A 25,490-nucleotide genomic window follows, 5' to 3' on the forward strand; every position below is an offset into this window, starting at 1 on the left:
CGCTGGATACTGTAATGTACTCGACTGTACTGTGCATTGCATGCTGGGTGAGTAGCAGGCTGGGTAGTGGTAGGAGTGTCAGAGCTGGCATATGGTACGATACATTGGGCTGTGCAGACCCAGGCCAACCAGACCCACGCCTGGTTTTTGCATTGTCCCCCAGCCACCTCTGTGTATAAAACAACTGTGTTATTTCAGCCATCCCTGGCACCAACCTGGTCTCAGAGCATTTCATACTATTCTGTATGTAAAATCCGAGACACTCCATTTAGTATGACATGTTACGTTTCGTATGGTATGTATTAATTTGTGGATGTCCATCGTCCATTTCATATGATATGTTACGAATTACAATTCGTATTAGATGTTACAAATTTGCAAAACGTACAATATATTATGATTTCGCAAAATGTACAATATGTTACAAATTTGCTAAACAGATGATATGTAATGAATTCTAGCTACATTTACATTTTAGTCATTTAGCAGACGCTCTTATCCAGAGCGACTTACAGGAGCAATTAAGGTTAAGCTCAAGGGCACATCGACAGATTTTTCACCTAGTCGGCTCGGGGATTAGAACCAGCGACCTTTCGGTTACTGGCACAACGCTCTTAACCACTAAGCTACCTGCCGCTAGGTGGCTAACGTTAGCTAGGCTAGGGGTTAGGGTTAGGGGTTAGGTTAAGTTTAGGAGTTAGGTTAAAGGGTTAAGGTTAGGGTTAGGGGAAGGGTTAGTTAACATGCTACAGTGAGGGAAAAAAGAATTTGATCCTTGCTGATTTTGTACGTTTTCCCACTGACAAAGACATGATCAGTCTATAATTTTAATGGTAGGTTTATTTGAACAGTGAGAGACAGAATAACAACAACAAAATCCAGGAAAATGCATGTCAACATTTTTATAAATTGATTTGCATTTTAATGAGGGAAATAAGTATTTGACCCCTCTGCAAAACATGACTTAGTACTTGGTGGCAAAACCCTTCTTGGCAATCACAGAGGTCAGATGTTTCTTGTAGTTGGCCACCAGGTTTGCACACATTTCTGGAGGGATTTTGCCCCACTCCTCTTTGCAGATCTTCTCCAAGTCATTAAGGTTTCGAGGCTGACGTTTGGCAACTCGAACCTTCAGCTCCCTCCACAGATTTTCTATGGGATTAAGGTCTGCAGACTGGCTAGGCCACTCCAGGACCTTAATGTGCTCCTTCTTGAGCCACTCCTTTGTTGCCTTGGCCGTGTGTTTTGGGTTGCCATGCTGGAATACCCATCCACAACCCATTTTCAATGCCCTGGCTGAGGGAAGGAGGTTCTCCCCAAAATTTGACGGTACATGGCCCCGTCCATCGTCCCTTTGATGCGGTGAAGTTGTCCTGTCCCCTTAGCAGAAAAACACCTTCAAAGCATAATGTTTCCACCTCCATGTTTGACGGTGGGGATGGTGTTCTTGGGGTCATAGGCAGCATTCCTCCTCCTCCAAACACGGCGAGTTGAGTTGATGGCAAAGAGCTCGATTTTGGTCTCATCTGACCACAACACTTTCACCCAGTTCTCCTCTGAATCATTCAGATGTTCATTGGCAAACTTCAGATGGGCCTGTATATGTGCTTTCTTGAGCAGGGGGACCTTGCGGGCGCTGCAGGATTTCAGTCCTTCACGGCGTAGTGTGTTACCAATTGTTTTCTTGGTGACTATGGTCCAGCTGCCTTGAGATCATTGACAAGATCCTCCCGTGTAGTTCTGGGCTGATTCCTCACCGTTCTCATGATCATTGCAACTCCACGAGGTGAGATCTTGCATGGAGCCCCAGGCCGAGGGAGATTGACAGTTTTTTTGTGTTTCTTCCATTTGCGAATAATCACACCAACTGTTGTCACCTTCTCACCAAGCTGCTTGGCGATGGTCTTGTAGCCCATTCCAGCCTAGTGTAGGTCTACAATCTTGTCCCTGACATCCTTGGAGAGCTCTTTGGTCTTGGCCATGGTGGAGAGTTTGGAATCTGATTGATTGATTGCTTCTGTGGACAGGTGTCTTTTATACAGGTAACAAGCTGAGATTAGGAGCACTCCCTTTAAGAGTGTGCTCCTAATCTCAACTCGTTACCTGTATAAAAGACACCTGGGAGCCAGAAATCTTTCTGATTGAGAGGGGGTCAAATACTTATTTCCCTCATTAAAATGCAAATCAATTTATAACATTTCTGATATGCGTTTTTCTGGATTGTTTTGTTGTTATTCTGTCTCTCACTGTTCAAATAAACCTACCATTAAAATTATAGACTGATCATGTCTTCGTCAGTGGGCAAACGTACAAAATCAGCAGGGGATCAAATACTTTTTTCCCTCACTGTAAGTAGTTGCAAAGTAGCTAAAAAGTACTAAGTAGTTGAAAAGTAGCTAATTAGCAAAAATTCTCAAGTTGTCTGTAAGGAGATTTGAACTCGCAACTTTTGGGTTGCTAGATGTTCGTGTTATATGCCTATCCATCCACCCCGACCAACCACCCTACTTTCGTTTTTGCTGTAGCCCTTTCCTGCAGTCAAATGACCTACTGGCCTCATGGGTGGAATGTTCTAAATATTTTTCATAATTTCATTAATTAATTAACTAATATTTTTATTTTTAAACAGCCGAAAATCCTGTGTTGTTTCTATGTTAAACTTTATTGTTATATTTCAGTCTTCTGTGATGTATATAAAGTGTAATATAGGGATGGAAACTCAAAATGTAATACATTTCAACTCTATATCTGACATGGTACAGGTGTCTTCTTTTTTGTAAGCCCATAACCATGTGTGTGAGGCGTATTCTTTTATTTCAAAGTAGATTTGTTTAAGACTACCAAGAAACACTCTGTGTGACCCTGATTTCGCCCACTGAAGTACATTAAGTAACCATCTGTGCTATGTAACCATACCAAACTTAACATTTCATACTAATTTGAGCATTCTGGATTTACTTTTACTATGTTACATCTAGTCTATGAGACCAGGCTGCTGCACAGGCTCATCAGGCTGCAACCTCAGCACAATACCCCCCACTGACATTGCTGTGGATCCTTATTGGCAAATCCCCCTGAATCATCACTGGGGTTTACTGACCCATTGTTCAGGCTTTTTAGCCCACATGCCCATTGACCACCACCTGCACCCACCTCTTACCCCACCCCAAACACACTCCCCAGCTCGCCCCTCCCTCCCAATCCAAATAACCTCTGTGTATTGATGTTTGGAATCATCGGGTGGCTTCATGACAAAAGATAAATGAGTGATACAGTATTATTGTTGTATCTCTTCCTGAATGTTCCTCGTAAGCGGCGGCTGGTGGGCGAACAGCAGCAGGGTCGAATTTCGTGTGGTCACGTGGTCAACAAGGGCACGTCAGGGCACAAACACTGTACACAAGATTCAGTTGACCTCATATGACCGAGGGATGTCACCATGACCACACACCTACCGTACTACACAGTCTGGTTGTTCTCAAAAATATCTCACCAAATACCAGCCTGGTCTCATAGACTAGACGTAACATAGTAATCCGAGACACTCAAATGATGGTTACTTAATCCGAGACACCAGATGGTTACTTAAGGCAAAAACGAAAGTAGGGTGGTTGGATGGGCGTATAACACGATTGTCTAGCAACCCCAAAGGTTGTGAGTTTGAATCTCATCATGGACAACTTTAGCATTTTAGCTAATTGGCTACTTTTCAACTACTTACTACTTTTTAGCTAAATTGCAACTACATTGGAACCCTAACCTTAATACTTTTAGCTAATCCTTCCTCTAACCCTAACCTTAACCCCTTTAACTAACCCTTCCCCTAACCCTTTAACTTAACTCCTAAACTTAACCCTAACCTTAACCCTAACCCCTAGCTTAACTAACGTTAGCCAGCTAGCTAATGTTAGCCACCTAGCCACCTAACTAGAATTTGTAACATATAATATGCTTTGCAAATTCATAACATATTGGACGTTTTGCAAATTTGTAACGTATAACACAAATTGTAATTTGCAACATATCATATGAAATTAATGATGGACATCCACAAATTAATACATACCATACGAAACGTAACATATCACACTAAATGGAGTGTTTCGGAATTTACATACAAAATGCTCTGAGGCCAGGTTACAAATACTGATGTATTATTTGTCATTGTTATTTTCTAATGAGGTCCTGATCAATTGCTTTAATTGATATGCTATTGAAGTTTTATTTTCCCTTATTGGCTCAGCTCATTTGGTATGCCAAATGGCATTCTTGATGCACTCCTACTAGTCTATACAATGCAGCTTACTACATTCATGTGGTGTTTGAAATTACAGATCATGCTGGATTTGGATTTGTGTTGAGATTCTATTGGGTAGATATGATGGGACAGGCAATGTGTGCCCTAAAGGTTTGATGGCACAATCTTCTACTGTGGGAGCTTACCTCAAGCGCTCTGATGATGCCACACAATAGTGCAAATGTAGCACAATTAAAGATAAAGTTTCCCAAAACAGTTCTATTTTTGTTTCTTTGTTAAAATATGGTTGGAACTTCGATGAGATGTAGTATAGTACAGGCATTTGATTCAAATGCCTACTATTTTTACAGTGTGCTGTCAAATCTCTCTATGTGGACCAGTACAATTGATGGCCCTGCAGAGTCCCACATGGAACCAAGAGATATCAAGAGAAGAAGAAGCAGAGAGGAAAAGACAGGAAGTAAAAAGTCAGACGCCTTCTGATTGGCTGTTGAGCATAACAATGTCTTTATTTGATCACCCTGTTGCAGGAGAACTTTCCTGCAATGCAGGAAATTAAAAACTATTTGAGGTTTAAAAAGGCTTCTGAAGTTTGTAATTTCCACTTGATTTTCCCTTAAGAAAAATGTATCTACCCTTACAAAAATGTCCATTAATTATAATCCACATAATAATTCACATTTCCTGTTGCTGCAGGATTATTTTCCTGCTGTAGCAACCTGGCTCAAATTAAGATCCTACATCTTTATGACACTGATGGTCTAAAAGTCCTGGACGCGGCGGAGGGAGGCCACGTTGGCCTGCATACCCCCCCACTCGCTGTGGCGTCTGTACTCGCCACTCTCCAGCAGGTACTGGCGCCCCCTGTAGTTGGGGTGCTCGTAGAAGACCCAGGCGCCGTCCAGCACGTTGGCAGAGTGCACCTCGCGGTGGCGGAAGCGCTCGGACAGGTTGGGGCTGTCCTCACTGAACTCCATCATCTGACCGGCAAAGTCGGGGCGCTCGTACACGCGGATCCTGTGCATGCCAGAGGTCTGCAACACAGTTGGAACACAGTGGAGCACAGTTAAGCTCCTCATACGAAAACCAACATCAAGTTTCAGCAGATTAAAAGAACACTGTGGTGTTAGAATGGAAATGGATGCACTATAATCATTACATTTGGTCCTGTGTTTGTGTGTGTGTGTGTGTGTGTGTGTCTGGTTTGCATGCGTGCATGCATGGATGCGTATTTGTGTGTGTGTGCGTGCATGCATGTCTGTGTGGATCCCTGAAAGAGTACTCAACATGTACCACTACCACCCTCAAATCATCTCACAGTGGCTTGACATACATGTCTGATGATCCGGCAGGACCTGATGGTGTCGTTGTAGCCCATCCAGCGCTGGTAGTCGGGGTACTCTCCCCTGGTCAGGATGTACTGAGAGCCCAGGTAGTTGGGTCTCTCGTAGACCACCCAGGCACCACTCTCCACCCTGATGGAGTTGCAGCGGCTGAAATGAGAGCTCAGTTCGGGGCAGTCGCTGCTGCACTCATAGTGGAGGCCCTGGAAGTTCCGGTCCTCATAGAAGAAGATCTGCAAGAAGGATTGTTGTCTTTTTAAAAGGGTTACTTTTTTTTAAAAAGAGGAAGGAACACACACACAAATTCTGCGCACACACACACACACACACACACACACACACACACACACACACACACACACACACACACACACACAGCCACCTACAGTACCTTCCCCTGCATGCGGTCCATGTTTGGATGATTCTTTTTAACACTATTCTACACACAATCAAAAATATCCCTCTAGACATACACAGTAATGTAGCAACACTGCCCTGGGGGAGTTTTATATATGTATGACATGGAAATGCATGGCCAGTGGAATCATTGTCCTTCTCAAACGTGCACCACTATTAACTAGGGCACAACAGCTGATGCTGTGTTTGTTTTAAAACCCGACGGCTTTATGCCAAGTTTAATGGTCTGTTGTATAGACGCTGACCTTTTGATCCTACGGAGCCTGATTCCAGAAAAAAAGATTGATTTATCCAATCAAATTGTTGCCAACGGTGAGCAGCAGTTACTAGAACATAGCTATTAGTCTGAATACACTGTGGTCTCTGATAGTTCCAGTTTGCTATTCCTGTCTGTAACACTTTACCTAAAGCCAGCTGCTATAATGCCTTATCATGTAGTTATAATGCATTGTAAGACTTGTCTGAACATGTATGATCCTCTTATAATCATCTCATAATGATCCTCACCATATACCAGTCATTTTGAGTCAGTTGAAATGTTGATACATAGAGAAACGTAACGTATTATAAGCCTTGTAGAGAAACAGAAGGAAGTGAGGTGCTGCTAAGGTACACAATAGTAGATTTTAGTAGACAGAAGGTGTTGCTAAGGTACACAATAGTAGATTTTAGTAGACAGAAGGTGTTGCTAAGGTACACAATAGTAGGTTTTAGTAGACAGAAGGTGTTGCTAAGGTACACAATAGTAGGTTTTAGTAGACAGAAGGTGTTGCTAAGGTACACAATATTAGATTTTAGTAGACAGAAGGTGTTGCTAAGGTACACAATAGTAGATTTTAGTAGACAGAAGGTGTTGCTAAGGTACACAATAGTAGGTTTTAGTAGACAGAAGGTGTTGCTAAGGTACACAATAGTAGGTTTTAGTAGACAGAAGGTGTTGCTAAGGTACACAATAGTAGATTTTAGTAGACAGAAGGTGTTGCTAAGGTACGCAATAGTAGATTTTAGTAGACAGAAGGTGTTGCTAAGGTACACAATAGTAGGTTTTAGTAGACAGAAGGTGTTGCTAAGGTACACAATAGTAGGTTTTAGTAGACAGAAGGTGTTGCTAAGGTACACAATAGTAGGTTTTAGTAGACAGAAGGTGTTGCTAAGGTACACAATAGTAGATTTTAGTAGACAGAAGGTGTTGCTAAGGTACACAATAGTAGGTTTTAGTAGACAGAAGGTGTTGCTAAGGTACACAATAGTAGGTTTTAGTAGACAGAAGGTGTTGCTAAGGTGCACAATAGTAGGTTTTAGTAGACAGAAGGTGCTCTTTGGTAAAAGGTGTAAATTGCTCATCATAAAGAAAGGAGGACCAAGGCCCTCTTCATATAATTAATTTAAATGTATTTATTTGTATGGCATGTTCAATGGAAACAAAGTTTTAAAACTCTGATGCGTTTCGGCTGCATGGACTTCGTCAGGGAGTACAAAGATATGATAATACAATGTCCTCTTTTGAACAGCTTTTTCCAATCAACCCTGATTTGAAGAGGGAGTGAGCAATACTATACTCATCAAAAAGTGAAATACTGTAGATATGTTATCCAATGAATTATGTAACAACTCCCTCTTCAAATCAGGGTTGATTGGAAAAAGCTGTTCAAAAAAGGACATTGTATTATCATATCTTTGTACTCCCTGACGAAGGCCATGCAGCCGAAACGCATCAGAGTTTTTAAACTTGGTTTCCATTGAACATGTCATACAAATAAAGGCATACTATAAGCCTTATTATAAGACATTATAACAGCTCATATACATGCTTATAACAAGTTATAAAGCATATACCGATATGCTTTACCTTTCTGTTGAATCAGTATGTGCACTCTGACCAACTACCAGCATACAGTCTTTCTACAGAGGACTTCCTCTGCAGAATATAGCACAGGGAAACAGTTGTAGGCCCATCCCAGCCCCTTCGTGGATTAGAAATCATAGATAGTTGTAAAAGTGCATAGCATCCTCTTTTGCAAGCCTTCTGCTGCCATTGACTTATGCAACCACAAATTGCAGTTTTATTTCTGCAGGTCTTTAGGTCGGTGAGGTAAAGCCGTAGGATTGTGTGTTGTGAAATTCACTCCATGGTTTCATGCCTGACATGAAAACATGAGACTACGTAGGTATAATGTACAGCATATTTTGCGGTGTTGAGAGGGCAGTTGTAGATATCAGAATGAATTGGACATTTGGACAACATCAGCTATTTCAATCAGCAATGTCTTATCTTTTCTTTTGTTTTTATTAAATAAAAAGTGTACTTTTTTAGGAAATGTTTAATATATATATTTACATATTCTTTCTTTAGTGGTTGTGCATCTACAGATCCTGGAACAGGGACCTAGCTAGCTCACCTGTAACGCTTGGTAACCTCTGACCTTTGTTTTGGTTCAAACACAATTATTTTGTGGATATTTCCAAGATAAGTATTTTGGTCAAATGTATATAATTAATTGCATATATATTGTACTAACCAAAAAAAGTGTGTGTTTTTATAAAAATGGGAGAGTATAAATATTTGTATGTTTTTGGAAAACGAGAAATGTGAAATAAGTCTAAAATGAAGAATACCCTATTAGCTCAATTCAGTCTGTCTGAAGTTCAAGAATACATAAAGAAGAACAGAAGATAATAACTCTTCCTCTCTCTATGTTGATAAATGTTGCATGCTATAAAAGGTAAGTTAGTGAAAAAGAAGACTATTCCTTTGTGCATAATGACCTAAGATTGAGTGGTACATTTTATGTTTTAAGTCATACTTGATTTAACTGCTCTGGTATTTCATACACTCTAGCTCTGACTTTGCTGATAACTTCTTTATTGAGGAAACATGTACTTAATACGGCTTTGACATGTGGAATTGTACGAATCATTTTTGTGAGTTAGCAAGAGAGTAATCTCTAAGTAACACTTTAATTAGAAAGGAACATATTGCAAACAAGCTTTTTATTTTCAACACATCTTTATTTGTACTTCTTACACAATCATACACATAATCAACCCTTGGTGGTGACGTGTCGTACTACTTGACACAGCGGATATCTTATTTAGCCTTTGGTGGTGATATGTCTATTACTCCTTGACGCGGCGGATGGAGCCAACGTTAGCCTGCATGCCCCACCACTCGGTGTGGCGTCTGTACTCGCCCCTCTCCAGCAGGTACTGGCGCCCCCTGTAGTTGGGGTGCTCAAAGAAAACCCAGGCGCCTTCGAACACCTTGCAGGAGTTCACCTCGCGGCTGTGCCAGCGCTCCTGGAAGGAGGGCATGTTGTCTGCCACCTCCATGCTCTGGCCCTCAAAGTTAGGCTTCTCCCACAGCTTCATTCTCCACGAGTTGCCCACCTGGAATCACAACAACAAAGAAATGTTAAAGCATAAAAATGTTTTAGGGAAGATATGACCATCTAAATAGAAAATGATATCTTGACCTGCCCCTTTATGGTTGAATAATAACTGCTGCACAATCGGACATGTAATATACATTTAGAGTAGGGTAGTAGGGTTTTGTTAGGAACAAGCTCTGTAAGTGTGGGGGTAAAATGATTACAGGTTGGTTATACTTCTCTATTCCATATGAACTCTTTCAAAGAGTCTCATATTGTCAATCCATCCGCTCTACTCACATTCCTAATGATGCGACATGACCTGACGGTGTCATTAAAGCCCATCCAGCGCTGGTAGTCAGGGTACTCTCCAGGGGTCAGCACGTACTGGAAGCCCATGTAGTTGGGCCTCTCGTACACCACCCAGAATCCTCCCTCCACCCTGACCGAGTTACAGCGGCTGAGGAAGGTGTGCAGGTCACTGGAGTCACTGTCGCACTCATAGTACTGCCCCTGGTAGTTCCGGTCCTCGTAGAAGGTGATCTGACACGAAACATCATATAATTAAGTGATAATGCCCGAGAAGCCGGTGGTAACTTGTGGAATAGACACCGGCTGGAATGCGGTTTTAACCAATCAGCATTCAGGATTAGACCCCCCCGTTGTATAATACATATTATGAGTTACTCTGCAACTTCAAAGATATATGCAGTTTGTATTTAATTTACTATAGAGTTATGCTTTATGATAACTTAGATAACTTTGTGATAGCTTTATCAATAACTTCATGTGATAGCTTTATCAATATCTTAATGTGACTGCTTTATCAATAACTTCATGTGATTGCTTTATCAATAACTTTGTGATAGCTTTATCAATAACTTTATGTGATAGCTTTATCAATAACTTTATGTGATAGCTTTATCAATAACTTTATGTGATAGCTTTATCAATAACTTCATGTGATAGCTTTATCAATAACTTTATGTGATAGCTTTATCAATAACTTTATGTGATAGCTTTATCAATAACTCTGCTTACCTTTTCCATGGTTAATGATCAGTAGGCCAGGCATGATACATTAAACATTAAACCACCAGGCTCCACCAATATTCTCTTTATACGCTGCCAGGACAATAAAAGCAAGCACATGGTTACTTAGCACTGTTTGAATTGGATATATTCAATCAGCAATTGAAATATTTATCCCGACTCATCACATTGTTCCGAAGCACTGATGCCCCGATCTACAAACAAAGACAAATGCAAACCATCCCAAATGCACTTTATACCTTACACCATGCTGACCAAAACAAGGGCACTAGAGGACATTGGTTTGATATCAAATGTTTTGGGTCGGGGCCCATCCTTTTTAATTTGTCAAAGAACCTGTAACAGGTCTGGTCTCCACAACAGGACAACAGTTATGTTCTGCACAACAGGACAACAGATCTGGTCTGCACAACAGGACTATTATTGTGCATATTTTTTCCACTGCTGATGGTGCTTATGATGATGCCTATAACAACTCTTAAAGGGATAGTTCACCAACATTTCAAAATGACTAATTTGTAATTGTACCCTGAAAGCAGGTTATGTACAAAGAGGAGAGACTGCATGGAAACTAATGGAAGACAAAAGACAATGTAACATACCAGATATCAGTGTTGTAGTACTCGAGAGGTCTCGAGACCACATATTGAGTGTCTCGGTCTTGTCTCGATGTCGGGGATACATTTGCACTCGGTCTTGACTGGGTCTCGGACAGTGAGGGCTCATCATTTCTTCCCGAGACCAGTCGAGACCAGCGGATAAAAATTGTTTTTATCAGCTTCCATTCAGTCAGCACATAAAACCACTTCGCCAGGCCAAATATATACACTCCTTTCTTTAAATATTAATAGCCTAACAGCCGTTATATCTATTATAGACATGTTTGCGCAGTGGCGAACCTATAGGCCTTCAGTGTGACAGGTTCGTGATGCTGAAAGGACAGCAACCGTAATACCAGCGTACTCATGTAGGAGTGCACTTTTTGTTCAACAAAGGGCCAGTGGTGTAGTGGAGGATATACACAGGTATAAACCGGATACCCACTTTTTTTTCAGTGTGCATTGCTTACACTCACTTCTTAATCCCTACTGTTGCGTATCAAGGTAGTGTAGTGGAGGTGTACGATTGATCAATTATGTGGTACAATAGAGAAATCATGCACAAAGTAGTTTACACAATCGCAAAGTACGTGAAATATATTCACATGCGCTCTGCACACATAGCCTAGTTTCAGCGGGAATATCATCTGCAGGCAACAAGAGTGTGCAGCTCTCAACTGGTTTTGTCATGGAGCAGCTCACCGTAGCGGGTATTGTAGGAAAGACGTTTCAACTTACGATATCTACCAGTAAATGCTAACTAAGGCAACAATGGTTATGCAAACCAGGTACTGAAAAAGTTTAGTACAAAGTGTTGGTTAGTAGGCTATTTGTGATGCGCAATTGTCATCATGCGCTGTTTGCATCAGGGGCGTAGACATGGATGGACAGAGGCCCACCCAGTCAGGCCCTGACAGGCCCACCCAATCAGATTGACGTGGTTTAAGCATTGTTGTGGACCTAGACCATCAAATGTTCAACTTTTTTCTATAAAACGTTTTTTAAAATTATTTTAAGAGTGAAAATCTGAAAAATCTATAGGAAAACTCATTAAAAAACATTCTGGGCAACATTAGAGTATACTTCTCCAGGCACCACTACACCACTGCATAGTTAAATGATAAGCAGTCCACAAACTCTGACATAATAAGCCAGTAGGTCCCAATCATAAGAATATAAAAACACAACCAGTAAGCATTTCCCAATCGAAATGTACAACTATTGCAAAAAACATTTCCGTTTAGCATACAAAGTAACCGGTGACCCAAAGTTTAAAGTGGAACTGACAGCGTTTTAACTACATTTACATTACTTTTTTCTTTTTTTAAACTACTTTGCAGATATGAAATAAACATATTATCAGTAACAAATATAAAATCCCCAGTTCATGCTACAAAACCAACTTTATAAAAGGTTTTTAAAATATGTTCTATTTGACTCAATGCTCCATGACGTACACTAACACATTGTTGGCAGAATAGATGGATGCAGTTCAATGCATGATTAATATCATTCACCAATACATTTCTTGGTAGTCCAGAAAATATCAGGTTGTAAATCACAGCTGGCCTGGGACATTGTTTGCTGCCTCCATTCAGGATGCACCATTTCAGTTTCAATGACTCAATATTCTGGACAAAAATGGACGAATGTAACTAAGGCTGGGAATGTCAAATACAATCAAACTAGCAAGGGCAATGATCACAAGTCAGTCATAACGTGGCTAATAGGCTAGCGTATCTATTAATGTAGCAAGCTAAAAACACGGAGCCTAACGTTTGCTAGATAGCTAGCTAGCTGCTAGGAGGATGTCATGTCATGCCATTGGAGGAGTGGGTGAGTGAGTGACTTTTCCCCTCCTATCATGTTTTGGTGGCTATACACAGCTAGAGATGCAGGTGTCATTTGGTTAGCTAGCAAGAACTTGAACGACTGTTATACAGTTTGCATATCTCTTGCGTTCGTAAATTCACTCTGGCTATCTACTTCGATGCCAGAGTGCAGAATAATTGATGAATTTACGAACGTGCAACACCTGCTGAATATGACCAGTGTCAGTAAATATAGGCAAAAAATGTAATAGTTGTTACGTTCGTTCATAGACGGGTCAGACCAAGGCTCAGCGTGATATGCATACATGTTTATTTAAACTTAATAAACACTCGACAAAACAAGAAACGAAACGAAACGTGAAGTCCAAGGTAGACACAAACAACATACCTTATACGGAACAAGATCCCACAACACCTAATTCCCAATAGGCTGCCTAAGTATGCTCCCCAATCAGAGACAACGAGCGACAGCTGCCTCTGATTGGGAAACACACCCGGCCAAACATAGATCTAGACATACTAGATAGAAAACATAGAACTACACAACATAGAAAAGCACACCCACATTCCGCCTCGGAGGCGGATCCGGCTCCGGACGTGACAACCACCTATTCTCCGCCTCCCTGTTGCGCCCCTGGTCTGGTCTGGACCTCGGCGCGCTGCTTCCTCCCACTATACTCCAAGCCCTGTCTGGACCCTGGTGTGGGAGACCCCGAACCTGGAGAGGGGCTGACGTCTGGGTCTGGACTGGAGCCGCTGACCGGAGCTGGACCGGAAACCAGTGGAGCGGACTACTCAGGCTCCGGACTGGAGCTACTGACCGGAGCTGGACTAGGCACCAGTGGAGCGGACTGCTCTAGCTCCGGAGTGGCGCCGCTGACCGGATCTGGACTGGACCCCGGTGGAGTGGACTGCTCTGGCTCCGGAGTGGAGCAGCTGACCGGAGCTGGATCAGGCACCGGTGGAGCGGACTGCTCTGGCTCCGGACTGGAGCAGCTGACAGGAGCTGGATCAGGCACCGGTGGAGCGGACTACTCTGGCTCCGGACTGGAGCTGCTGACTGGTGCCGGACCAGGCACCGGTGGAACGGGCACGGGCCGTGCCGGACTGGACACACTCACCACTGGTCTGGTGCGAGGAGCAGGCACGGGCCGAACCAGACTAGGAACATGCACCACTGGCTTGGTGCGAGGAGCGGGAACAGGCCGGGCCGGACTGGCGACGCGCATCACTGGCTTATTGCGAGGAGCAGGAACAGGCCGGGCCGGGCTGGCGACGCGCACCACTGGCTTGGTGCGAGGAGCAGGAACAGGCCGTGCCGGGCTGGCGACGCGCACCACTGGCTTGGTGCGAGGAGCAGGAACAGGCCGGGCCGGGCTGGCGACGCGCACCACTGGCTTGGTGCGAGGAGCAGGAACAGGCCGGGCCGGGCTGGCGACGCGCACCACTGGCTTGGTGCGAGGAGCAGGAACAGGCCGGGCTGCCGACGCACACCACTGGCTTGGTGCGAGGAGCAGGAACAGGCCGGGCCGGGCTGCCGACGCGCACCACTGGCTTGGTGCGAGGAACAGGAACAGGCCGGGCCGGGCTGGCGACGCGCACCACTGGCTTGGTGCGAGGAGCAGGAACAGGCCGGGCCGGGCTGGCGACGCGCACCACTGGCTTGGTGCGAGGAGCAGGAACAGGCCGGGCCGGGCTGCCGACGCGCACCACTGGCTTGGTGCGAGGAACAGGCCGGGCCGGGCTGGCGACGCGCACCACTGGCTTGGTGCGAGGAGCAGGAACGGGTCGGGCCGTACTGGGAACACGCACCACTGGCTTAGTGCGGGGAGCAGGAACGGGCCAGACCGGACTGGCAACACGCACCACTTGCTTGGTGCGAGGAGCGGGACTGGGTTCCTTTATTAACCCCCGCTCCTTCTGCTGCCTAACCAGCTCCTTTCGCCGTGCCTCTACACTTTCCTTCTCCCTTTTAGCCTCCTGTAGCGCCTCCCTCTGACCAAATAACTCCTGCTCCCTCTGAACCAATAGCCCCCGTAACATAGTGGCCTCCTCTCCTAACCTGCAGACCCGCCCTTTAACGGCCTCCTGCTGCCTTGTCGTCCACACCGTGTGCCCCCCCAAAATTTTTTATTGGGGTTGCCTCTCGGGTCTCCGTCGTCGGCATTGTTGGCGCCGTTTCTCCTCTCTATACCGGGCCTCAACTGTCTCCTCCCAAGGATGGCGATCCATCCCAGCCTGAATCTCCTCCCAAGTCCAGGATCCCTTACCGTCCAGGATCTCCTCCCAGGTCCAGGCTGTCTGCTCCTGGACACGCTGCTTGGTCCTCGTTTGGTGGGATCTTCTGTCACGTTTGTTCATAGACGGGTCAGACCAAGGCGCAGCGTGATATGCATACATGTTTATTTAAACTTAATAAACACTCGACAAAACAATAAACGAAACGTGAAGTCAAGGTAGACACAAACAACATACCTTATACGGAACAAGATCCCACAACACATAATTGCCAATAGGCTGCCTAAGTATGCTCCCCAATCAGAGACAACGAGCGACAGCTGCTTCTGATTGGGAAACACACCCGGCCAAACATAGATCTAGACATACTAGATAGAAAACATAGAACTACACAACATAGAAAATCACACCCTGACTCAACAAATAAGAGTCCCCAGAGTCAGGGCGTGACAATAGTTAGTCAAGAACGCTCTAGATAACATGTAAACAGCCGAACCAGCTCTGCTACGGTGAGTAAAATGGTCAGAGTGAGGTGTTCTCTCATTTGTGTCTGGAAGTAGCTAGCTAGCAAGCTAGCCAACTTTAGCCAGTTAGCTTGGGTGCTTGGTTGGGATAAGCATGCATTGGCAGGCAAGCTGCAGAAGGACAAGGAGGCTACAATTCCTGATCGTTTATCAGTGCAATTTTGACGGCCAACTAGCTGAAGAAGTTTGAGAGGGTTTATCTAATGTTCCTTCGTTAGATTTGACCTCATCTTGCTCTGGCTAGCATTAGTTGTTGATCTTATTGTTGTTGATGTGCATAACTGAGGGAGAGATAGCCTACATTTTCATGGTTGTTTGATCAATAGGACTGTAAAGTTCCCAAAAGTAAGAGGACTCCCGTGGTGTTTACATATTTGCAGAAATCGATTCAGGTGTATTTTGTGGCTTTTGGCAAATGCATTATAATGATCTAAAGTCGCGCTGTTGCAACTGCCTGTAAACAAACAGTCCAGTTCAAAGTGAATTATGGCAGACCAGTGTAGCAAATGGCTTGTTTGTATGAAGGTCTACTGCAGCTCTGATTGGCTATAGCGCACCGGTCTGTGTAGACTCCTGTTCCTGGACAAGACAGATGTTTTTATTCGGTTTTATTTACTGCAGTGTCTATTAATTGTCCAAACGCACGGTCCTACCATATCAAAGTGGTTGTTTGTCAGACGTCATTTTTTAAAGTGTCATACTCTTCCTGGGGGTGTATATGAACAGATTTTAATAAGATTGAATGTTGCTAAAATGCTGTCAGTTCCACTTTAAATGCAACAATGTTTCACACAAGTTATTTTCAAAGAGATGGCTAACAGCAAGCAGGCAGCAATAAAAAACACAGTTCCACTCACCAGATGATGATCATTTGAAACGTAACTTCTTGTTGAAAGTTATTCTTGAAGAGGGAGAAGCTAACAAATTAGCAACATGTTCTTTGATAACACCTGCTGCAGCCGCTACAAACTAGCTGACAGCAAAAGCTAGCTGTTCGCTATTGATAAGTGACCTGTTGGCCTTCAAAAAGGCAGAGGTTTCCATACGTTTTTGTAACAGTCCCACTCATTAAGTTAAAATGTGATTGCTGATTCCACTGTCAAAATTTTGCCCTAATACAGTTGAATGGCAGATGCTTTTATCTAGCTTCTGATGGCCTAGCCAATGGCTGACTTAGCTAACTTGATTTATCTCCCCAGAAACCAGCAAAGAAAAATCCCGATTGGATCTTTTTCTCTTCAGTATTAACCCTTTCCAACAAAAACTGAAGAGATTAAATCAGAACATCATTGAAAATATTATAATCATTATTATTTAAAAAAATATATATTCTTTAAAAGTACCTAAAACATGTATTTAGGTTGTGGGAACATGACAATAGAGAGGTTGTCACGTTCGTTGAAGAACGGGTCAGACCAAGGCACAGCGTGAAATGCATACATGTTTATTAAACTGAATAAACATACAAAACAACAAAAGGCAACGAAACGTTGGAAGGCTATACACTAACAAGCAAAACTCACTGAACACAAACAAGATCCCACAACCCAGGCAGGAAAACTGGCTGCCTAAGTATGATCCCCAATCAGAGACAACGAGCGACAGCTGCCTCTGATTGGGAATCACACCCGGCCAAACGTAGAAATAGAAAACCTAGATCTACCACAACATTGAACTAAACATGCACACCCTGACCAAACTAACTAGAGTTCTATAGGTCAGGGCGTGGTGCGAGACGCAGGCACGAGGTGTACCGGACTGGGAACTGACGTTAGAGATCTCCGACTGTACCAGTCTTTTACTCTCCGCGCCCAGTCCTCCTCCAGTGAGGACTCCTCCTTGAGCCCCCACGAGTGCAGTTGTCGGGGCTCTTCTCTGTCAATCCCTGACCACCATTTTAGCCCCTCCAAAATGTTTTTCTTGGGGCTGTCTCTCAGGCTTCTGCCTCGGCCGGCGCCTTCTGTGTTGCCGTTGCTCCTCTCTAACCCGGGCCTCCACCGTCTCCTCCCAAGGACGGCGATCCATCCCAGCCTGAATCTCCTCCCATGTCCAAGATCCCTTACCGTCCAGGATCTCCTCCCATGTCCAGGATGTCTGCTCCTGGGCACGCTGCTTGGTCCATTTTTGGTGGGATCTTCTGTCACGTTCGTTGAAGAACGGTCAGACCAAGGCGCAGCGTGAAATGCATACATGTTTATTAAACTGAATAAACATACAAAACGTGACGTGACGTCGGAAGGCTATACACTAACAAGCAAAACTCACCGAACACAAACAAGATCCCACAACCCAGGCAGGAAAACTGGCTGCCTAAGTATGATCCCCAATCAGAGACAACGAGCGACAGCTGCCTCTGATTGGGAATCACACCCGGCCAAACGTAGAAATAGAAAACATAGATCTAAACATAGATCTACCACAACATTGAACTAAACATGCACACCCTGACCAAACTAACTAGAGTTCTATAGGTCAGGGCGTGACAGAGGTTCCCAAAACATAACATCTTTCCAGTTGTAATGACATTCTCTCAATGTTCTTTGAATATTATTACTATGTTCCCGGAATGATAAAATAAAATGTTCAAATCAAATCAAACTTTATTTGTCACATGCACCGAATATAACAGGTGTAGACCTTACTGTGAAATGCTTACTTACAAGCCCTTAACCAACAATGCAGTTAAAGAAAGAGTTCAGAAAATATTTACCAAATAAACTAAAGTAAAAAATGATAAATGTAACACAATAAAATAACAATAACGAGGCTATATACAGGGGGACTATGCATAGATAATAGACAGCGAGTAGCAGCAGTGTAAAAACAAATGGGGGGGGGGGGGGTCAATGTAAATAGTCTCGGTGGGCATTTTATTATTTGTTCAACAGTCTTATGGCTTGGGGGTAGAAGCTGTTAAGGAGCCTTTTGGTCCTAGACTTTGCGCTCTGGTACCGCTTGCTGTGCGGTAGCAGAGAGAACAGTCTATGACTTGGGTGACTGGAGTCTTTGACAATTTTTTGGGCTTTCCTCTGACACCGCCTAGTATATAGGTCATGGATGGCAGGAAGCTTGGCCCCAGTGATGTACTGGGCCGTACGCACTACCCTCTGTAGTGCCTTACGGTCAGAAAATGTGTTGTCGTGCCCTCTTCGCGACTGTCTTGGTGTGTTTGGACCATGATAGTTTGATGGTGATGTGGACACCAAGGAACTTGAAACTCTCTACCCGCTCCACTAAAGCCCCGTCGATGTTAATGGGGGCCTGTTCTGCCTGCCTTTTCCTGTAGTCCACGATCAGCTCCTTTGTCTTGCTCACATTGAGGGAGAGTATGTTGTCCTGGCACCACACTGCCAGGTCTCTGACCTCCTCCTTATAGGCTGTCTCATCATTGTCGGTGATCAGGCCTACCACTGTTGTGTCGTCAGCAAACTTAATGATGGTGTTGGAGTCGTGTTTGGCCACGCAGTCGTGGGTGAACAGGGAGTACAGGAGGGGACTAAGCACGCACCCCTGAGTGGCCCCCGTGTTGAGTATCAGCGTGGCAGATGTGTTGTTGCCTACCCTTACCACCTGGGGACTGCCCGTCAGGAAGTCCAGGATCCAGTTGCAGAGGGAGGTGTTTAGTCCCAGGGTCCTTAGCTCAGTGATGAGCTTTGTGGGCACTATGGTGTTGAATGCTGAGCTGTAGTCAATGAATAGCATTCCACATAGGTGTTCCTTTTCTCAAGGTGGGAAAGGGTACCTTGAAATGCTTCTTACGAAGCCACTCCTTCGTTGCCCGGGCGGTGTGTTTGGGATCATTGTCATGCTGAAAGACCCAGCCACGTTTCATCTTCAATGCCCTTGCTGATGGAAGGAGGTTTTCACTCAAAATCTCACGATACATGGCCCCATTCATTCTTTCCTTTACACGGATCAGTCCTCCTGGTCCCTTTGCAGAAAAACAGCCCCAAAGCATGATGTTTCCACCCCCATGTTTCACAGTAGGTATGGTGTTCTTTGGATGCAACTCAGCATTCTTTGTCCTCCAAACACGACGAGTTTAGTTTTTACCAAAAAGTTATATTTTGGTTTCATCTGACCATATGACATTCACCCAATCCTCTTCTGGATCATCCAAATGCACTCTAGCAAACTTCAGATGGGCCTGGACATGTACTGGCTTAAGCAGGGGGACACGTCTGGCACTGCAGGATTTGAGTCCCTGGCGGCGTAGTGTGTTACTGATGGTAGGCTTTGTTACTTTGGTCCCAGCTCTCTGCAGGTCATTCACTAGGCCCCCCCGTGTGGTTCTGGGGTTTTTGCTCACCATTCTTGTGATCATTTTGACCCCACGGGGTGAGATCTTGCGTGGAGCCCCAGATCGAGGGAGATTATCAGTGGTCTTGTATGTCTTCCATTTCCTAATAATTGCTCCCACAGTTGATTTCTTCAAACCAAGCTGCTTACCTATTGCAGATTCAGTCTTCCCAGCCTGGTGCAGGTCTACAATTTTGTTTCTGGTGTCCTTTGACAGCTCTTTGGTCTTGGCCATAGTAGAATTTGGAGTGTGACTGTTTGAGGTTGTGGACAGATGTCTTTTATACTGATAACAAGTTCAAACAGGTGCCATTAATACAGGTAACGAGTGGAGGACAGAGGAGCCTCTTAAAGAAGAAGTTACAGGTCTGTGAGAGCCAGAAATCTTGCTTGTTTGTAGGTGACCAAATACTTATTTTCCACAATAATTTGCAAATAAATTCATTAAAAATCCTACAATGTGATTTTCTGGATTTTTTCTCAATTTGTCTGTCATAGTTGACGTATACCTATGATGAAAATTACAGGCCTCTCTCATCTTTTTAAGTGGGAGAACTTGCACAATTGGTGGCTGACTAAATACTTTTTTTCCCCACTGTATGTTTGGACAATACCCTAATAAAATATGATGTCAGAAGATTGAAATGCCATTTTCTTTAAATTTGGCAATAATAATGTTACATTACACATCAATATTAGCAGATTATTGCAGCAATGTTTTCAGAACTACTTCCATTATAGTGAAGTATGTTTTTAGAACAATTCTGGATCATCATGTCATAACCTAACAGAATAACTTTATAAGAGTCTATAAGGAATGTTTCTTGTTTGATGTTATATGTGTTAGTAGTAATATATCCATCAACATGAACTGAATATTCCAGGAATGTATTTTTAGAACAACCTCCATTGCTCCAACATATTGCTGAAGTATGTTCAGAGAACGTTATTAGAACCACCATTTCATAATGTCACACTATAACTTTATAAGACCTTTGTAGGAATACTCCCCGCTTGTTGTTATGAGTGTTTTGAATAACATATCCATCAACATTAGCAGAACGTTCTTGTAATGTTTCCTCCTTGTCACACCCTGGCTCGGGGACTCAATATGTTGAGCCAGGGTGTGTCCATTCTATGTTTTCTGTTTCTCTGGTGGGTGTTCTAGGTGGTTTATTTTCTATGGTTGCCGGTGTGACTCCCAATCAGAGGCAAACGAGTGTCAGCTGTCGGCTGTTTGTCTCTGATTGGGAGCCATATTTAATCTATCTGTTTTTCTTTCGGGTGGTGGGATTTTGTTCGTGTTGTACACTGGACGTCACGCTTTCGTTGTTTATTGTTTTTGTTCTTGTGAGCATTTAATAAATATAATATGTTCACTCGCAACGCTGCGCCTTGGTCTCCTGTTCTAGACGATCGTGACAGAAAATCCCACCAAGACCAGACCAAGCAGCGTGTCCAAGGGCCATCGCCAAATGATCTCCGTGGCAGCTTCGACTGGGTCAAGCCCATTGAGGAGTTGAGTGAGGAGGGTTGGAGACAGAGGAGCGAAAGGTGGGAGAGAATGTTGGAGGCCTGGAGAGACCCCCAGAAAATTTTTAGGGGGGGGCTCACGACATCGGGGCAGCAGGAGGCCGCTATGGAGCGGTCCAGCGGGGTTGCAGAGGAGGCCGCCAGGTTACGGGGGCTACTGGTAGAAGAGGAGATGGAAGGTGTAGAGGCACGGCGAGAGGTACTGGCGGGTGTTGCCAGTCCGGTCCGGCCCGTTCCAGATCCCGGTGTGGAGCCAGTGGTGTGTGTCCCCAGTACGGTCCGGTCTATTCCTGCTCCCCGCACCAAACCTACGGTGTGCGTCGACAGCCCAGCCCGGCCCGTTCCTGCGCTCCGCACCGAGTATGTGGTGCGCGTCGCCAGCCCAGCCCGGCCTGTCCTTGCTCTACGCACAAAGCCTACAGTGTGCGTCGCCAGCCCAGCCCGGCCTGTTCCTGCTCCACGCACAGAGCCTACGGTGTGCGTCGCCAGCCCAGCCCGGCCTGTTCCTGCTCCACGCATAAAGCCTACGGTGTGCGTCGCCAGCCCAGCCCGGCCTGTCCCTGCTCCACGCACAGAGCCTACGGTGTGCGTCGCCAGCCCGACCCGGCCTGTTCCTGCCACTCGCACCAAGCCAGGGGTGCGAGTCGCCAGCCTGGTCCAACCCATTCCTGCTACTCGCACCAAGCCAGGGATGCGAGTCGTCAGCCCTGTCCGGCTCGTTCCTGCTCTCCGCACCAAGTCTGTGGTGCACGTCGCCAGCCCATTCCGGTCCGTTCCTGCTCCACGCACCAAGCCAGGGGTGTGTATCGTCAGCCCGGTCCGATCCGTTCCTGTTCCACGCACCAAGCCAGGGGCGCGTGTCGTCAGTCCGGCTCCGGCCAGCGGGGCTAGACAGGACCAGGGGTACTTTGGGGGGTTGGAGAGGGAGTGGGGATCTAGCCCAGAGCCGGAGCCGCCGCCGAGGAATGCCCACCCAGCCCTCCCCTGTTTTCGCTCGTATTTAGGCGCGGTCGCAGTCCGCGCCTTTAGGGGGGGGTACTGTCACACCCTGGCTCGGGGACTCAATATGTTGAGCCAGGGTGTGTCCATTCTATGTTTTCTGTTTCTCTGGTGGGTGTTCTAGGTGGTTTATTTTCTATGGTTGCCGGTGTGACTCCCAATCAGAGGCAAACGAGTGTCAGCTGTCGGCTGTTTGTCTCTGATTGGGAGCCATATTTAATCTATCTGTTTTTCTTTCGGGTGGTGGGATTTTGTTCGTGTTGTACACTGGACGTCACGCTTTCGTTGTTTATTGTTTTTGTTCTTGTGAGCATTTAATAAATATAATATGTTCACTCGCAACGCTGCGCCTTGGTCTCCTGTTCTAGACGATCGTGACACTCCTACCACTATTGCTCCCACATTTTGTTGTGGCAGTATGTTATAAGAACATTACCCTGGCAACCTAATGAGAACCTTAGGGGAATGTTCTGCGGTAGTTTTTACAGATGTTGTGAACATTTTAGTGAATGTTAGGAGAACATTCCAAGGATATTTCATTTCAAACATTTTATTCGAAAAAAATATTTGGTGATAAAAAACATTATTTGAATGTTTGTGGAACGTTATCATCCTAAAGTTAGCTTAAACCCTAACTAGAACTTAGGACTGTGGAATGTTAGCTAATGTTCTGGGAATGTTCCCAGTTTGCTAGGCAGTTTGTTAATTGACATTTAGAATACTCAGATTGTCGCTTATGAAATTAATTTGTCAGAAAAGTTTTGCATTGTGGTAGGATCATGGTGTCCTACCACTGAACTCATGAAACCTTGATGTTACGTTTTGCATCCCACCTCAACAAATCACAAAACGAGTTTCAGACATTTGCGAATAGTTCACTTTTTATTGGATCATGACACACAGATTCAATAAGACCAGAGAACATCTCGATCCCCACTCAAAGGTCAAAGGTCACAGAGCCCTAGAACTCTGTGATCCTGCGGAAGGAGCCCACAACGGCAGATGCGGCGCCCCAGTCGGTGTGACGGGGGTACTCGCTGCGCTCCAGAAAGTACTGCCGTCCCCTGTAGTTCGGCAGCTCGTAGAAGGCCCAGGCGCCGTGGGTCACCATGCACGAGTACACCTCGCGGAACTTAAAGGCCTCGTAGACCGAGGGGCAGTCCTCGGCCCACTCCACCATCTGGCCGCCGAAGTCTGGCCTCTCGTACAGTCTCAGCTTCCACACGTTGCCATACACCTGGCAGGAAGACAGGGAGAAAAATACTAACATTGTGAAGGGTTAGTTAGAGTTTTGTTTTATACCAAATCTACTGTAATATAATATATTGGGTGTTTCAGAGGCTTCTGAAATTCAGTTGGATATCATAATAGCTATAGCTTCCGTACATTCCAGTTAAATATAATCAACTACAAAATGTAAGATATCGGCTTCACTTATGTTGGTCAATAGATTTTTTGAATTCAGAGCAACTCATTCAATTCTTATGAAACAACATGACGTTGTAGCATTTTGTCTAACGTGGACTTGTTCGTCTGCTCTTTTCGTGTTCGAAGGGCATGAAGTATTAAAGGAAAATGCCCCTTTAAAGGTTTCTTGGCATATTTCCTCTTAAAGTGATGGGCATGGGGTAAAATGCTGCCAAAAATGTCTGCTTTTGTCTGCTTGTATTGTCTGCTGGATTATAGAGCAGTGTGTTATTCCCTGATGCATAATGGGCCTGAAGTCCACTTAACCCTGTATGAAACACTATCTCAGCCCCGTTCTGTAACATAGACATTTATACAATATTAGACAAGAGGGAGTACTACCTTACCTCCTAGTCGAGAATATCAAAACATATTTTCCACGTTTTTTTCCACATTTTTCAGAGCAAATTCTAAATGCATATTGGTTTGCGTTACAAGTTTCTGCGATGAAAGAGACACATTAACTGCTGGAAACTATGGAACCAAGACATTTATTTTTTACTTGAATTTGAAGGCATACAGAGGAGAGAGAGAGAGAGAGAGATAGAGAGAGAGTGAGTATGGAGGGAGGGAGGGAGGAGGGAGGGAGGGAGGGAGGAGAGAATTAGGAATGTAGAGAGGAGAGAATTATGAAATGAAAAATGGATTTGCAAGGAATCGTCTTACGTTTTTGATGGCGCGGCAGGACTTGACGCTGTCGTTGAAGCCCATCCACTGCTGGTTGTCTGTGTACTCCCCTGGGCTCAGGATGTACTGATAGCCCTTGTAGTTGGGCTTCTCATAAAGCACCCAGGCCCCGCTCTCCACCCGCGCCGAGTTGCAGCGGCTGAAGTAGGAGTGCAGGTCGGCACAGTCGGAGCTGCACTCATAGCAGCGGCCCTGGAAATTCTTTTCCTCGTAGAATGTGATCTAAGGAAGTATGGGAAGCAGAGAATACTCTGCGGTGAGTAATGGATAATAACAATCATATTACTACGGGATCACACATTACATTAAAGCTTTATTCAGATATTCTCAAAGGCATATAAAAATGGCAAAGCCATATCTTCAAACTATTATCAAGTTAACTTTTTGTGTTTGCAGGAATATGAAGAGTATTGGCTGCATATGAATGAATAAATGAAAACATATATATACCCAAATGCTCTACATTTATATTGAATAAGTAATAATAATAAGTATATGCATCGAACTCATCACTTATAAATACAGACTATTTTTTTAATGCGTCACCTTACCTTCACCATTTTCGCAGCACTGTAAACTACTTCCATAGCTGCGCCGTCAAAGTATTTATGTACAAACAAAATGTGCAGAGTGTGGAAAGCCTTTGATATCCAAATGAGGCCGATTTGCATATGAGCAAAATGGTTTGGTCATGTTTAATTTCTCTTTGTTCCAGTCTAATGACTCTGTATCAAACAATTGATGGAACAGTGAAAGGAATGTTATAAAGGCCTAAGTCACAGCAATCTGCTCTGACTGTTTTATGATTATTTATTTTTCTATAGGGTTTACATCTTGGATATACTGAGTGTGTTTCCTATTCCACTACTCCTG

At 44.4% G+C, this 25,490-nt stretch overlaps 3 protein-coding genes across 3 annotated transcripts; all 3 read right to left on the reverse strand.

Annotated features, from left to right (window-relative positions):
• Window positions 1–5,019: 5,019 nt before the first annotated feature.
• On the reverse strand, window positions 5,020–6,013 carry LOC311109520 (gamma-crystallin S-1-like; the record flags this gene model as incomplete). The annotated part of the gene is made up of 3 exons (XM_084152439.1): window positions 5,020–5,292; window positions 5,592–5,834; window positions 5,993–6,013. 3 exons carry the CDS (start codon window positions 6,011–6,013, stop codon window positions 5,020–5,022), a joined length of 537 nt encoding a protein of 178 aa, XP_084008565.1.
• Window positions 6,014–9,135: 3,122 nt separating this feature from the next.
• Window positions 9,136–10,436, reverse strand: LOC311109521 (gamma-crystallin S-1-like; the record flags this gene model as incomplete). Its single annotated transcript, XM_084152440.1, has 3 exons — window positions 9,136–9,405; window positions 9,687–9,929; window positions 10,428–10,436. 3 exons carry the CDS (start codon window positions 10,434–10,436, stop codon window positions 9,136–9,138), a joined length of 522 nt encoding a protein of 173 aa, XP_084008566.1.
• Window positions 10,437–23,424: 12,988 nt separating this feature from the next.
• Window positions 23,425–25,177, reverse strand: LOC311109522 (gamma-crystallin M2-like; the record flags this gene model as incomplete). Its single annotated transcript, XM_084152441.1, has 3 exons — window positions 23,425–23,700; window positions 24,597–24,839; window positions 25,169–25,177. 3 exons carry the CDS (start codon window positions 25,175–25,177, stop codon window positions 23,425–23,427), a joined length of 528 nt encoding a protein of 175 aa, XP_084008567.1.
• Between the last annotated feature and the right edge of the window lie 313 nt (window positions 25,178–25,490).

This window comes from Coregonus lavaretus (assembly GCF_964263955.1).
Source record: "Coregonus lavaretus genome assembly, chromosome: 35".
Classification (NCBI taxonomy): Eukaryota; Metazoa; Chordata; class Actinopteri; order Salmoniformes; family Salmonidae; genus Coregonus; species Coregonus lavaretus.